Source organism: Cheilinus undulatus, linkage group 6 (genome assembly GCF_018320785.1).
Source record: "Cheilinus undulatus linkage group 6, ASM1832078v1, whole genome shotgun sequence".
Lineage (NCBI taxonomy): Eukaryota > Metazoa > Chordata > Actinopteri > Labriformes > Labridae > Cheilinus > Cheilinus undulatus.
In genome coordinates, this window is record NC_054870.1 from 5795636 (window position 1) to 5812358 (window position 16723).

A 16723-nucleotide genomic window follows, 5' to 3' on the forward strand; every position below is an offset into this window, starting at 1 on the left:
TGTGCCTAATGTTCTACTTCTGCAGGTTCTGACTCCTGTGGATCTTCAGGGTTTGGCACACCCCTTCAGTGGCTGGCGTGAACCCAAGTAGCACGTTCTGCCACCTTCACCGCAGTGAGTTGTCAGCAGGACTTGATATGGGCCCAACCAGCAATGATGTCTGCGGGATTTTTTTCTGAGGTTTTTTACCAAACACAAAGTCACCAGGTTTTATCTTGTGCAGCTCCTGGCTGACTGGTTTGGGCCGCACTTCACCAGGGTCGTCAAGTGGGAACCCTTCTTCGTCAGTGTTTCGTCCAGTTAGTCCCACGACACCTCCAGAGGGCTGAACAGTGATCTCCAGTGTCCCAGAGCCCACCCCTCCATGCCAGCTCTCACCACCCACCATGCCAGCACAGAGACATCATCTTAACTATCTTACCACATGGCTCACACAGCCTCAACAGCATGCCACCTTCAACAGACCCAGGCTCCATACATGCAAGCTCCAGGTAGTGTTAACAGGAGGTTTCTTAATTATTTGAACATAAAACATGTCAGGAATAAAGTGATTTTCACGTTTTTCAGTTGGCTTTTATTTTGAAATCCACCACTAGTCTTATTAAGTCGACCTCCTTCTCATAAATTGTTATCAAACCAGCATGGAGGCCTTTAATTCTGAAATACAGTTGTTTCACGTATTTGCCCTAATTTCTCTTCTATACATGCACAACAAAACCTTGTGGAGGCTGGCTTGACTGCAGTAGACCATCGACATCTTTCATGACAAGGGCTTCAAGACATCATCCGGGTCGTCTTGACCCGTACCACATAACACCTACGAGAACTACAGTCAGAAGAATCCGTGAACTGTATGACAGCTAAAAAGGCAACTACGGTGGAGCAGCTGGCCCAAGCTACATTTATTACACTGATGAGAGACCACTGGACATCAGTCAGCAACTTCAGCTACCTCGGGGTAACAGCACACCTGATCAGTCACTTTACAGCACAAGTTATTTTCTACCTGATGTGTTTGTCTGCTGGGCTCATTTACAGTTTATAAATATTATTGATCGGTGAATTAAGACACTCTGATTTACAAACCACAAATAAGTTAAAAAAACTCTAGTTTGTTTAATATTTCTTCATTTAAACATGAAACGTATACTAATTTATCTCAAACAAAAATACAAGTAAATTGTAGTATTTCAAATGTTAATCTATAGATGATAATAATAATAATACTAAAAATACATTTTTTTTGTAAAAAGCGCTTTCAAAGGGCTGTACATAAAGTTAAAATAATGAAAATACACACTTAAAATAAGAACATTTAAAATCTTAAAATTTTTAAAATTAAAGAAATGTTGTGATTAATCAAGTTAATCACAGCATAGGGATGTGATTAACTTGATTAATTTTTTAAATCAATTAACAGCACTGATCTATACATGTTCAGTATTTCTAGTTGTGAATCCTGTTGTGTGGAGGGAACACTGAGGACAGAAAGGTGGTGCGAGCCAATCAGGGTTAACAGTGCTTTTACATATTAGTGTACTATTTAAGGTTATTGTAGGAGTTCATTTTTTAACTTTTAACCATGAGACATTAAGAAAAATGAGTCAAAAACGTCTGGTGTAAAACATCCGAGTTTTTATTTCAAAGCAGAATGAGAACCACAGTCGTTTGTTTTTTAGTAAACTAACTGTATCAGAAACTACAGGCTGGAGAAAAACTGTTAAATTTGTACATGGAATGTAAAAACATCAATGAAACATCCAAAGCAAACCGTACAGATTTAAATTATCTAATCTAAAAAGAACCAGAATATTCTGAAGGAACAGAAATGTGAACAGCACTCCACTCACAGATATTTGGGATTTTCTCTTAAACCAAAGACGACTCCACATGAGAAACTCCTACTGTCATACCACCTATCTACACCAGCGGCGACAAACAACAGTTAGAAAACAAACGCCTACGGTGGGATGCCTCACTTGGTGTCCAGCTTGGCCATTTCCTGAAGGTAGATCCCGATGCTCTCGCTGTCAAACAACACAAAGTAAATGTTCTTCAGAGAGGAGCTAGTGGACGACACAAAATGGTTGGAGATGGCCTTGAGGATGAGCTGAGCGGCTGTTTGCTTTGGGAAACCATTCCTGTGGCGGAGAGAAGGATCGTTTTAAAGAGGGAAGAAAGAGAACGACACCGGCATCCAGGCCAAGGCTGGTTTATCTGGACCTGTAGAGGGTGGTGAGGATGTTTGTGTCTTTCTTTTTTTTAAACTATCAGAACCCGTAAAAGGTCAACAATAATCTCTGTAGACTTTTAAGACTTTTAATAAAAATGGAGGTTATTTTAAAGCTGAATGCCAGCGAGTACATTTTTACCAGTGTATCTCCATCTGCAGCCATTCATCTCAGCAGAGTACACACAGAATACCTGTCGAATTTACACCTGGTGCTACTCAGCCGACCAATCACAGAGCTCGCACTGCAATGATAAAGTTTGAAATGAGTAAAAGAGTAAGGTGAGGACAGAGAGTGAGATGTGAGCTCACCGTCCAGCGGGAAGTGAAGGGAAAGCCACAGACTTGAGCTTCTTCTCCTCGGCAGCAGAGAGGCAGTTCTTCACCGTCTTCTCCAGCTGGTCCTCGCACTTCTCTGAACCCCACTGAGGGACGTTACAATGGATGATGAAGCGGGCCGCCATCCCATTGGCCTGGCCTACTGCCACTGCAGGAAGCAAAGAAACAAGCACTAAGTATGACAGTTTAACCTTTAAACAAGAACCCTTAAAACAGCCCAGGTCTCCAGACATGTCCCTGATTATGTTGGGCCCTTTCACTGAGGAGGAGTTCGCACGTTCTCCCTGAGCATGCATGCACAGTGAGAACATGCATGACCTACAAAATCTAGTCAGTTAATCCTTGAGTTTGGATCAACATTTGCACAAACTTTAGGACAGCGGGGACAAACGGACAACCAGAAAACCTGAATCCTCGACTATCATCAGTGCAGAGGCTTTAAAGCTATCCTCAGAGAGCCCTCTTTATACCTGATGCCACCTCCAGAGGCCCCTGTGCTTTCCTTAGCTCCTTGACTCCATCCAGGAACTCTCGGCCTCCGGCTTTCTCCAGGGCGTTTCCTGAAATCAGAACAGAAGCAGGTGAGATACTTTGACACCTGTGAATAAGAGATAAACTGGACATAAACGAGCCGTCCTCACCGACTCCATCTTTGAGGTCCATCTCTGCATTCGTGGGGTTAATTATGGCCTCCACTTTGATTGTTCCGATTTTGCTGAGTTCGCTTTCTGTTAGTGAAAGCTGTGGATTCAAAAAGCCATTCCAAAGTGAGAAAAACCCAGGGAGAGTTAAAACTCTGATTCTGCAAGCTAAACGTTGATAAGTAACTGGCATTTCATCTAAATAGCACTGTTGGCCTGTAGGCTAGTTAAGTCTGGAATAATCTAAGGCAGTACCATTTTTCTCTGATGTCACGATAACCACGGTGTGTGTTTTTATAAATGAGAGACTGAGTCAAACACAGGTGAGCTACCTTTTGTCCGAGGAAGAGGCTCTTTGCTGACAGGATAGTGAATCCCTCTCCTGGGCCGTCTTCAGCTGTGGAGTTTGGTACAGACTCGCCGTCTGAGCTCTTTAACAGACGGAGAAAATCACATTTCAGACTTTTTAAGACCTGAACTGGGAAAATTATCACGACTATTTGTGTGAGAAACTGTCAAAAATAAAAGACCTGAGATTTCTCTGACCAGTGTAGATTTTTTTTATGTAATGTTTATGAAATGTCTAATGCAGGGGTGTCAAGCTCAATCACAGCAGGGGCCAGATTCTGAATTTGGGTCTAACCTGAGGGCCTAACAGGGTCAATATTTAACCAAAATATTTAACCAAAACTCAAAATCTGAGATAAAAAGTCAAACTTATAAGTTTTAAAGGTTCAAAACATGACATTTAAGTCAAAATAATGCTTTTAAAAGGCAAAATATGAGAAACAATACTGACACCATGATTTTAAACAGTCAAAAAATGAGATAAATGTCAAAATCATGATTTTTTAAAGGTCAAAATATGAGATAAATTTTAAAAATCATGGGTTTTTAAAGTCAAAATATGAAATAGAATGAAAAATCATAAGTTTAAAAGTAAAAAATTTGATAAAAGTCAAAGTAAGGAGCTGATATGGTCAGCAAAACTGAGATGAAACTCAAAATTATATTTAACATCAAAATATGACATAAAAGTGAAAGTTGGGAGTTGAAATGTTAGCAAACTGTGAAAAAAATCAAAATCATGATTAAATGTGAGATACACATCAAAATTGTGAGTTTAAAATGTCAAAATATGAGATTAAATTTCAAATTCATTTATGTAGATATTTTCTATATTTATGTATAACACAGGAAAAAAGTCAAATCAAAGCCAACAGTTTTTTAAAGTGAAAATATAAAATAAAAAAACAAGATAAAAGTCAAATTTAGGAGTTGAAAAGGGTCCAAACATGAGATAAAAGTCAAAATCATGACTTTAGAAGGTCAAAACAGGATCTTAAATGTAAAATTATAAATCTAAAAGGTAAAAATATGAGAGAAAAAGTCAAGTTATGACATGTTAAGGTTTAAATATGAAATAAATGGTCAAAACCATAACTTTTAGTCATGGGAGATGCAAAATTGAAAATATAGAGAAAACACAAATTTCTCCTTCATTCCTTACTTTTTATCAAATTATTTTTACTGTTTACTTTTTCTAACATTTATGACTTAACAAGGACATTATAAACCATCAAGGTTAAGTTTACAATTTTATACTGGAGGAAATCTGCAGACCTCATACTGGTGGGCCAGTTCTAATAAAAATATCATATGATCTGGTGGGCCGGGTATAACTGTACCATGGGCTGGATTTGGCCTTGAATTTGACACCCCTGGTCTAATGGTTCAAGAGGATCCGGGCTACAGACCTCTACAATGGGGCGACCTCAACCATGGGGCAGGAAGAAACGTGCGTTACCCAAGCTGGAACCAGAATGACGTACTGAATGACGTACATTTTCCACTCGCTGTCAGAGGTTACGCTAAAAGGTTATTTTTAACAACAGCAGAAATTTTACAGAGGGAGATACATTCAAATTTAACACAAAGGAAAACACAAAGAGGGTTAGGGACTAAAGGTCATGGTTGGGGTAAGGTGGGATTAAATTAAAAGCAACACAGAACAATCTAAGGAAAAACCCAACAAGGGTTAGAAATCCACTTCCTGCCCCATGTTTAGGTCGCCTCATTGCAGATGTCTGAAACAGATGCCTCTCAAATGGTTTAGGACCGTGATTTTTTTACGACATAAATGCCCAAATTCAATGATTTCCGTTAGCTATAATGGCTCTGTTCTATCAGTGTGCTGTATGGCAGCCATCCCCAAATGGCGGCCCACCACACCACATAACCTGGTCCACACTGAGTCACATCAAACATTATTTTTGCCAACCAAGCCCTGGAGTGGTTCATTTGAGGTATGAAAGCAAAGTGGACCAACGTGTGAACCAAAGACAGGAAGTAGCATAAAACATAATGATTTATGGATATGCTTATGAGATTAGATTCACTCAAAGAAGCGTCAGAAACTCGCTTGAACAGGCTGCACTGCTATAAATGACAATAATTTTTAAGTGGATGAGTACAAACAAAGAAAAGACTGACCTGTGCTAGAGAACAAAGACTGGATACTGACTAGTCTTAGTCAGTATGTCTACTTAAATTTAAAACCTCTCACTGGTAAAAATCAGACTGTTTATGGCATTACATTCCAAATGTAAATTCTAAAACTTTGTAAGACTTTTCAAGGATCAGCAGGAACCCTGCAAGCTTTATAGCTCTCCTCCCTCCCACCCAGCAGCGTCACTGCATTACTGACCTTTGGCTTACGGCCTCGTTTGCCTTTGACCTTCTTGACGGTTTTGACGGGTTTCTTCCTCTTTGAGGTTTCCTCCTTCTCTGCAGACGCCTGGCTGTCCACCTTCACCCGGCTTCCCCTCTTCTTGGAGAGTAGTTCTGGGTGGATCCGAGGCAGAACGCCCCCGTTTGATATGGTGACCCCCCGCAGCAGCTGAGGAGGAAACGTTTCACAAAGACCACGTAAGGACACTTCTGTAAACTGAATATGTCTATAAGGAGGTAGCAGACATGACATGAGAGTGGTTGTTCCCCATAGAGGTCAGAAACCGTGTTCTGCTGTGCGCTGAAACCTCCAGACGCCTCGCGCTGGGAACAGACCTCACTCCTGTTTTACTGCTGCCATGGCCAGGGAAACCCTTAGAACTAATACAGACTGATCTGGAGACGACGTCAGGATTGCATCACAGTGGTTACACTCATAGAGGTGGCAGAAAACAGTGAAAGCAGAGGAATATTGAGAAGGTACATCCCTGATGTAAGGAATAATGTCAGAGCAGGACCACAGAGAAACACAGCTATAAACAAATGCAGTCAAAGACAAACACAGATGTTTACTGTTGCAGGGCCAGCAGCAGCACTTGTAGCTCTAACTATTATTAAACAATTAAATATAGAGTTAAACACACAAGCACAGAAGAAAAATATTTGATTTTAGGAAGGCCCTAAACATTAGTTTTAGAAATATCTTCTTTTTTTTCTTGTATTACTCTAAACAGTATGTCAGATGCTGGTAAGTCTCTACTGTTCAGTGAACTTTTCTTATATGCAGACTGGAAAAAATACATATTCACCACTTTTGGGTGTCCAGGAGGTCATTTTTGTCACTGTGGTATCAAAACAGGCATCATTTGGTTTCAGCTAGTATTGTTTTGAAATTCTACATTTGGATATTGTGACAACTGTTCTATTTAAAAAAAAATTTAAAGTCTGATTCCAAAAAATTTTAAGGTGTATTCATGTAGTCCTGTGTGTTGTCTCAGTGCTGCTGCCTCTCCTTTGGCACATCTTCCAGGTTGATCTTACAGCAAACTCAAAGCAAAATTCACTCCAATTAGTTCAGTTTGGCTACAGCAGGGGGGAAAGGACTATTCTCTATCTGGGCAGCCACAGCAGTAATCTAAAGCTCATGTTAGAAAATCTCCTGACTTTAGTCTTCATACTGCCATGATAAATCACTCCCTGAAGGTCTCTAGTAGACCTACCCTCATATTTTAATCAGGCTCTTTCTAAAACTGGCGTACCTGGTTCAGCTCCTCGTCATTGGCCACAGCCAGCTTGATGTGCCTGGGAGTGATTCTGCCTTTCTTGTTGTCCCGCGCGGCGTTTCCTGCCAACTCCAAGATCTCAGCTGTGAGGAGAGAAAACACGGTTTGGAAACCCCTCAAACATGCCGTTTGTTTATGTATTTAAACGTCTTTATTTTCCACTGCGACTTTTCAGCCTCTCAGGAAGAAAAGAGTCATTTAGATCAACATCTTCTTCAAAGACACTGGATTATTGCTGCATGATGTGGACACAACAAACAGTCATGTAATAAGACTCTTCTTCACTGTTTGGAGACGCTTGTGTTGTACCAACGTCATCACCCAGGAAAAAGACAGAAAAAAGACCAGACATGTCCTATAATAAACTGTAGGTGACACAGTCAGACAATTTCTCTAAGCCTGCAGAGGACGATGAGGCCATTTTGCAGCTTTTTTTTTTGTATCCACTCAGGCTGCTGGTGACCAAAACTGGCCCATTAAAACCCCAAATTTGATCCTCCTGCCATCACAGTATTAAAAAAAAAAAAAACATGCATTTCTGTTTTGAGGCTTTCATTCTGGAGTCAGTGCATCAAATTAGAAATCTTTCCTGTTTGTAACCAAATGTCAGCCATTTACCATATTGGGCATGAGGGGAAATTGCATGCTTTTTTCCTGGTTTCTTGTAAGGATGCAATTATGACAATTTATTAAAAACTTAACTAAAAAAAGGATAATGCATCAAAATCTGTTATTGCTCTCTATTAGCATATTCAAGGCTGTGGCAATCCCCTTCCAGGAAGTCCAATTTTATTATAGTTTATTATAAAAATTATGTTTTTTTTTTTTTACATGACAAACATCTGGGGTTTTTGGGCTTGAACCAGCATTAAAGGGTTAAATTCTTAACAAAAAATAATACATATTCTATAATTGATCAGGACTGATCTCAAATAAAAAATAAAGTAGAGCAAAAATATTAATATGTATTATTTTTATTGTTATTTATGTACACAATTTTTGTGAAATCACACCCTGAATGTACCAATTTATTTGAATCTTAAAATATATTTAAAAAAATCCATACAAATTTAACTTTAATATTGACATATTTAGGGTATATGCTGTGGTAATCCCCTTTAAGGAAATGCAATTTGAATTTAATATATCAGAAATATTTAAATTGGTGTGTTGTACATTGCGAAAATCAGGGTTGTTTTCCCACTAAACTGGCATTGAGTTAAAATCCCTAAAAATGAATTGATAATTGATATTCGTGATCAGGTCTGATCTTGATTTATTAAAAAAACTGGAATTAAGTGGATAAGCTTTTTGTATATAATTTTTTATTGATATTTGTGAATTTATTTTTTGTTTTTTATGTTGCAAAAATCAGTGTTTTGAACTTAAAGTGGCATTGAAAGGGTTAAATTTCCAAAAATCATAAATATCTGATAATGATCAGGTCCTGATTAAAAAATGAATACGAAAGATTTAGAAAAAATATCAATGTATATTATTTTTATTGTTTTTTTTTGTGTTTCTTTTACACCATCTGAGGGTTAAACTGTTGGCTTTGATTTGACTTTTTTCCCATGTTATACATAAATATAGAAAATACCTACATAAATACAAATTAGAGTAAAAAAGCAGTAAGGATATAGGGAGTTATTATTGTAGCAAAAGTATTTGCAAATGCGTACAAAGATCTGTGCACAAATCCACAAATGCATGCACAGATCTGCAAATGTGTGCACAAATCCACAAATGCTTGCACAGATCCAAAAATGCGTGCACAAATCCACAAATGCGTAGATCTGCAAAGACTTGCAAATGTTTGCAAAGTTTTGCAAATTTGTGCAAAGATCAACAAATGTGTGCACTAATCTGAAAATATGTAGACCAATTTGTAATTGTGGACTTAGTTCATTTTGGTTCAGAATCTGCCTCTGAATTGGCTGTCATACTCACGTGACTTTTGCAACACTTGCACAACACTGTTATATACAACACAATGAACCCCGTCTTGTAGAAACAGCAATTCAACCACCGCTGTGATACCATTTTGGAGATAAGGAAGTCATTATTTTATTCACTTTTTCAATGAAAATATGAACAATAACAATAGCAGTATAATACGATATCATTTCTTCTTCCACACTGACATTATATAGAGCCGCTACTAAAGTCTTAACTGCTGCTTCAGGCCTATGTGATGAGAAAGGCAGCCTTGCCTATGAGCCTGCGCTGAGGGCAACAGACCCGGCCTTTACGCTTACAGATCTAAGTACATGCTTACAGATCTGAGTACAAATCGTGCTCTGTACAAGTGTTGCAAAAGTCACGTGTGTATGACAGCCAATTGAGAGGCAGATTCTGAACCAAAATGAACTAAGTCCACAATTACAAATTGGTCGACATATTTGCAGATTAGTTCACACATTTGTGGATCTTTGTACAAATTTGCAAAACTTTGCACACATTTGCAAGTCTTTACACGGATTTGCAGATCTGTACACACATTTGTGGATTTGTGCAAGCATTTGTGGATTTGTGCACGCATTTGCAAATACTTCTGCAACAATAATAGCTCCATATTTATCCACCACAGCATAATATTATTACACAAATTTCCTGGAAAATGAAAAGCTCGACAGCAGTGAGACTCCTATCCAAATATATTATAGCGGCCTATCCATCCAAAATTAAAGCTGCTGCAGGCTAAACACAGGAGTCAAAGTGATGACGCGCACTCACTATTTTATCGCACCAAACCCAGTTTATTTACATAGCGCTGCATCTTACCATTGAACAACTTTACCGAACAAAAACCTGATAATAGGTCAAATTCTAACCTAGAATGTGCGGTCAACAGAAAATGTCCTCCCTGTGCTCACCCCACTCCAACTTCTAGCAGAAGCACCACAGGTGCACAGGTGAAATACATTAACTGATCACCGCCGTGCCACCAAAAACCACACCCACTATTCCGTGCGTAAACCGAAACCCACCTACACCCAAAGGCATCTCCAAAACTTACATGTTTGGCTCCTACAGATATCACAACACTATTTAATTTGAGGAAAAAATGAAAATTTGTGTGAATTTACATCAAAAGGTTGAACAATAGGTGGTGCTATTCACAGTTTTAAAAAACAGCAGAGGAAGAAGGCTCTTTACTTCAACAGCCAGCTGGGCATTATTTAGGAGTATTTGGTTCCATGATTAGAGCAATCCATCCAGGGTACGTTTTCAGAATGAAGGCAGCCCTGTTTCTTTTCTGGGTGAAAATATTTCATCAAATAGAATGGAGGTAAATGTGATAGACAGGTCTTTAACTTTTTAAAAGTTTAAGATAAAAAGACTGTAGAATGTAATATTTATTAAAGAGACCAAATCTGATGGTCAGTGAGTTTAACGTTAAAACTAGACTTCTGGAATCACTTATCAAAAACTAAAAGAGATGAACAAACAAAAGTTTGTAAAAGTAAAAAAATACTTATTTATTGCTAAAATCACACTGTAGGCTCACAAGAAATGCCTCCTGACACTGTTATGTATGAGGTTTGCACCATACCTGCCAGGTACTCGATGACTGCGGCCATGTAAACTGGGGCCCCCATACCAATGCGGTATTTGTGCGTTCCAGTGCGCAGGTACCTCATCATCCTCCCCACGGGGAAGATGACACCTGCCCTGGATGAACGGGAGAGCTTGGTTGCTTTCTTCTTTCCTCCTCTGGCTGACATCCTGCTTTCTGACACAAAGAACAACCATGGGAAACTCATTTAATAAAGGGGGCTTCACATCTGAGTACATCCTTTTCACCATAAAGTCAATGTTTTAATATATCAGTGGTGTGAAACGGTGGATAAACAAAGATACTGCTGTCAAAGATATCTGTCATTGTAAATGCATGATCCTTTTTATTTGGTTGCACTGAGAGCTGCACAGCAGCACAGGGGTTAGTGCTCTTGCCCCACAGCAACAAGGTTCCTGGTTCACTTCCCATTCAAGGCCTTTCTGTGTGACTCTAAGTTGGCCATAACTGTGAGTGTCCCATCCCAATGGGATAAGCGACATAGGAAATGGATGGAAGTTTGCACTGAAAAAAGTAACTGAACATTTTGGACTGATAAAAAACTAAAAGTAAACGCAGTTGGTTTCATATTGTTGGGGGAAAAATCAGCTGCATTTCCAAAACTGGCCCATCAGTTCAGACTTGGCTATAACCTTTCAGCAGTTTTTATAAAAGCTGCTGTGCAATCTCAAAATGATCTCAGCATTCTGGTTTAATCTCTGAATTGACTTTTTACCCAGAATTCTGATTTTAATCTCATATTTCTTGCTTTAATTCCAGAATATTTCTGACTGATTTGGGAATATAAACTGTGTTCCTCATCTTGTGTATTTTTCAACAAATAAGCGATAAAATTGTGGATTAATTGTGATAACTTTGACTCATTGCAAATTTGATATGAATTGTTGTATTGAAGGAAAAGATTATTTTATATCTTCCTCATTTTAAATAAAACAAGTTGATTTTTAAAATTATTCTAGAGCAGTGATACTCAATGCATGACTCTTGAGCCACTTGGCTCTTTTTCGGTGATTTGTGGCTCTTTTGTGTTTAAATTTGAAATATTTTCCCCCCAGAAAACCTTAAAAAAGGGAAATGCTGACCTCAGAAATGATCCATTACAAGTCACATTAGTAAGGTTGTTTCCCACGCTTACAGTTAGCTTTAATTGTCACCCTTATTTTTGTCTGTTTATTTCCATTACCCTCTTTGCAATTGTTTGCTCTTTTTTCAGTTTTGTTCCACTTTTAATTAATTTTCACTGCTTTAAGCCAACTTTTGCTACTTCTTTTTGAAACTTTTATCCCCTTTTTGCCTTATTTCACCAGATATTTCCTCTTTTATCCTTCTTATTGCATTTTTTCCCCTTTCTTGCCATTTTTTGCCCATTAAATGCTACGTTTTACCCTTTTCTTGCCACTCTGCTGCTTTTAGCCAAATGATTCCCACCTTTTTGCTGCTTTTTGCCCATTTTAGTCACTTTTCATTCATGTTTTACTGCATTTTTGACACTTTTTTAGCCCCTTTTTGACCATTTGTGCAAGCCTTCACTCATTTTTTGTCACTTCTTGCCCATTTTTGACACTTCTCTCTCAGTTTCTGCCACTTTCCTCTCAGATTTTGCCATTCATGCATAGTGTTACCCATTTTTGCCACTTCTCTCCCAGTTTTTGACCCTTTTTGCCACTTTTAACAAATTCTTAGTGCCACTTTAACCCATTTTTGCCACTTTTCACCACTTAGATTATGGCTCTTGCAAATGTATTTTTCAACAGTTTGGCTCTTTGGTTGAGTAACACTGTTCTAGAGAAAAAATGACACTTGAATACTTGCATGGTGTGTAGAGCATAACATCTCTGCCTTAAAAAATGTGTTAAACTGGTATTCTGAAACATATTTCAAATTAAAAGAAGCACTGTACCTTCTGTGTTTTGAAAATGGCAAAAGGGGATATTGCAATTTAATTTTAATTTTCAATACAGTGCTTAACAAACTTATTAGACCACCTGTCATATTCGTCTCAAAGACCATTCAGCATCATGAAGTGCTTTAATGCAGACTCTTTCATTTTCAGTCAGCTCTTGACGTTTTACTATTTTGAACAGGAATGAGGGATTTCAAACTGAATTGAACATTTTATACCCAAATTTAATAACATTCAACCACCAAAACTCATTTTTCTGTTCAGGAATGCAAGTAAATAACTATAATTTGACATATCAATCAAGAAATATTAATGTGCTTTACTATTTTTTTCAGTGTTTTTGTAAATCAGTAAATTTGAAAATTCATGGATAACAATAATATTTATATTTTAGCATTAAAAATATCATTTGGGTTAAAGAGCTTCTACATATTGGTGTATTAACAATTGCGGAAACATAAAAAATGATTTTGGTCATTACTTAATTTAGGGCAGCTGTGGCATAAACCTTACTCTGATTAGGGTTAGGGTGGTCTAATAAATTTTTTAAGCCCTGTATAATACCCAGCACTATCTCAGAATCCTGGCTTTACTCTCCGAATTCTAACTTTATTCATCTAAACTCTGACTTGAATCTCAGAATTATCTTTTATTCCCGGAGCTCTGATTTATTGACTCAAACTCTGACTCTGTTCTCAGAATTCTGACTTTTTAAAAATCAAAATTTTGACTTTAAACTAAGTATTCTGACCTTTTTGGGGTAAATTGAAATTCTGGCTTTATTCTTGGAATTCTGTCTAGGATCTCTAAAGTTTTTCTTTAATCTCAGAAATCCGGTTTTATTCCCAGAACCCTGGCTTTTCCCTCGTAACTGTAGCTCTTATCTCAGAATTCTGGCCTTTAAGCCAGACGTTTTCTCAGAATTCTAAATGTATTCTAAAAACTGGAAAACAAACTTGCATCTCAAAATATAGCTTTCATCATCGGCCCATCTTCTGTACTAATATACGATTTTTTGCGATTAACAACAAAGACTATAAAAACTATTATTGATGTAATCATTTTAAAATTATTTTTGTATAGTATTATTAATTTGTGAAGTGCAGCATGAATTCAATCTCACTGTGTGATCCAGGTCAGTTGAACATTCCTTTATAAACTTTGTATGACGAATATTACGTCGACATTCCTGTAGATAAACCTTTGGTGTACTATTTCACAGAGACATACGTCATATCCACTTCTTGTAACAGGGCTGCCATCATAAAGTCCCTACTTTTTTCCTCCTTTTCCTTCAAACCGGACTGAGACTGTTTTAGGAGGGAAGGTTAGCGCTCCCCCCCCCCGGGGTTTCCATGTAAACAAGCCCCAGCATTGAACGCTGTGATAGGCTGCGGCCTGCAGCAGCGCCGCTCAAACCCCCCGTCTAACCTGGACGTATGCACTAATTAACTCCGGAGCCCTGTAGAGGTGGAGGGATATGATGTGAGCGAGTGAGTGAGGTGTTCGGCGCATGGAGTCGAGTGGAAAAAGACGGGAATGTGACCGCGGGGCCATGAAGCCTGCCGTTACTGTACAGAACCACGACAGATAATCGGGGGAAAGCTCCGCTACGTAGCTACGCAGACGTAAAACAGGATTTTTCAATCATTTAAATAGTGGAAACAAACGTCACAGCGACACTGGCTTACACGTAGCGGTGTTTGAAATTTTAATAAAGCTAAGGGTTAGTGTTAGCAAACCAGGTCGACACGGTGTAGCTAACAGAATCATTCCGCCAGCCCGCTTGGCTCGTTCCAGTACAATAGAGACGTTAAGCACGACGACCCATTTCTTTAAACAAGCCCCCGCCCGCCCCCTTCGTTTTCCTATCGCCTCCAATCCTCTGCATGTGAGTAATGACAACAGACATGGACGGTAAAGAGCCCCGGTCTGTCCGGATATGCGCTGAGGCATGAAAAATGACAAACCCTCCAAGTTTCTACCTGTTTTTGTGCTCCTTTCACCTCAATCAGCGAGTGCCAGAGATGCTCCTGCACGGAACACGGAATCCCCCACGGTGAAACACGGCCGTGTTTGTTTTGGTCCTGTTTGTTTGCTGTCCTTGTGCCTAATCTTGCTCTCCAACCTTAGAAAAAAAACAGAGCAAGCAGGAACAGCGTAGACTGGTTGGAGGCTGGCTCTGTGCTACTGATGCTGCTAAGGGGAAAAATTCAGCAGAGAGAAAATTCACTGAAAACGCCCCCCGAACATGGCTTAAGACGGGGAAGGATGAAGGATACCAACGAGATGAGCTTCGGATGAATTAAACCTGACAGTGCAGTTAGGTTTTCCAATATTAAATATAAAATATATTAGATTTAATGGAGATGCAATGAAACCCTACATAGGGCCTAGGAGCATGGAGATAGGGGAGACTGGGGCTGGTTGTCACACTTTTACTCCATAGCTCAATCAATCTGTTATTATTATTAAATTACACAGAAACTCAGGGCCATGCATTGAAAAATATACCCGTTATACCTTAAAATTATTAATATTATTAAATATTTATTTATGAATTTTGTGCTCTTATTTCGATAGGTCAGGTAGGAAACTCAGGCATTAGAGAAGAGGGAATAAAAAGCAGGACAGCAGCCACTGGCTGGACTCATACTAGGGCCACCAACCATGAAGACAGCCGCCTCCATGCCTTGGGAATACAGATATTATCCACTGTGACTGTAGACAGTTTAATCTTCAGGTAAGGTTTTTGTCTGGGGAAATCTCAGACTGGTGACCGCATCTGTCAGAACAGAAATACATGCTAAAACTTTCAAAATAAAACCGGATTAAGCTCCTGGTTATGGTTTAGGCAAGGGTTAGGATACCAAAAGTTAAGCCAAAAACCTGGCCTGAAAAACAATACTTTTAATAAAATGGTCTGCTTGTAAAGCTATGTTAGGTACGTAAATAACATAGCTAGGTAGCTAGCAAATCTAAATCTATACTAACAATTCTATATTAGCTATGTGGTTAAGGTAGCTACATGACTAATGTAGCTAAAGCAAAGAAAGCTATGTTAGCTATGTAAGATTATGCTATGCTTGCTAAAAATAGGCCTGTTTTAGAAGTAGCTATGCTTTAGCTTCATTTGCTTTAGCTAAAGCTATTGTAGCTATTGCTTACATAGTAGCATTAACTACATAGCTAGTGAAGCTTTAGCTAAAGCTAACAAAGCTAAAGCAAGCCACTATTTACGTATCTGCTCCTAAAACGGACCTTTTCTGTTTTATTTATAAAATGTGTTTATTTTGTAATTTTTTCAATGTGGTTATTTCATGAAAGTAACTGGCTGATTGTTTTTTGAATAAGGTTGAATTTAAAAAAGTTTAAAAAACTACGGGCTTATTACATCCCTTCCATTCTGACAGAGGTGGTGTCTCACAGTAGTGGTCTGAGAGAGGGAGCATCTGAGATTTGTGGTCTGCAGCCAGACCCCTCTAAAATAATAAGGTATGTCTAAAATCAGGGATCAGAGCTATGTGAATTACTGCAGCTATTTTGAATTGTGTTTTCAGTTTTTGCAAGCAGGATGTGCTTTTTTAAATCTGTAAGAATAATTTGGCAAACAGCAGGTCAATCCAAACTTGTTCACCAGTGATTTATTCATTCATTATTTTGCTGTGTACAATTGCGAGTAATTTTTTTCTGGACTTTGGCCGATTTTTCCAAAGTTTGGCTACATCTGACAAAATTCTGCTTGTCGCCTACATTAGAAGAGTTTCAAGGCAGACATAGGGGCAAAACATCCTCCTCATTAACACCACATGATGTTTTTCTCCTTTTCATATGAATGTTTGTCCCTCCCCAAGTTACACTGATCTTTTATACGACTTTATGTAGCCTCGTAAAAGATGGCATCAGGCATCAGACAACCCAGCACATGTCCATGTGAACCAAATGTGCTGTAGGGCTCAAGAGCAATATTATCTGGAGTACCCAAGTTGAAGTGACCTCCAGCTACCTGAGAAACAA

At 38.6% G+C, this 16723-nt stretch overlaps 1 protein-coding gene across 1 annotated transcript; it reads right to left on the reverse strand.

Annotated features, from left to right (window-relative positions):
• Positions 1-1618: 1618 nt before the first annotated feature.
• LOC121510592 (core histone macro-H2A.2) lies at positions 1619-14898 on the reverse strand. The gene is made up of 9 exons (XM_041788682.1): positions 14692-14898; positions 10780-10959; positions 7200-7306; positions 5918-6109; positions 3543-3641; positions 3211-3310; positions 3040-3129; positions 2543-2717; positions 1619-2141 (listed from the first exon to the last, which is right to left on the reverse strand). Exons 2-9 carry the CDS (start codon positions 10949-10951, stop codon positions 1976-1978), a joined length of 1101 nt encoding a protein of 366 aa, XP_041644616.1. The 5' UTR covers positions 10952-10959; positions 14692-14898; the 3' UTR covers positions 1619-1975.
• Between the last annotated feature and the right edge of the window lie 1825 nt (positions 14899-16723).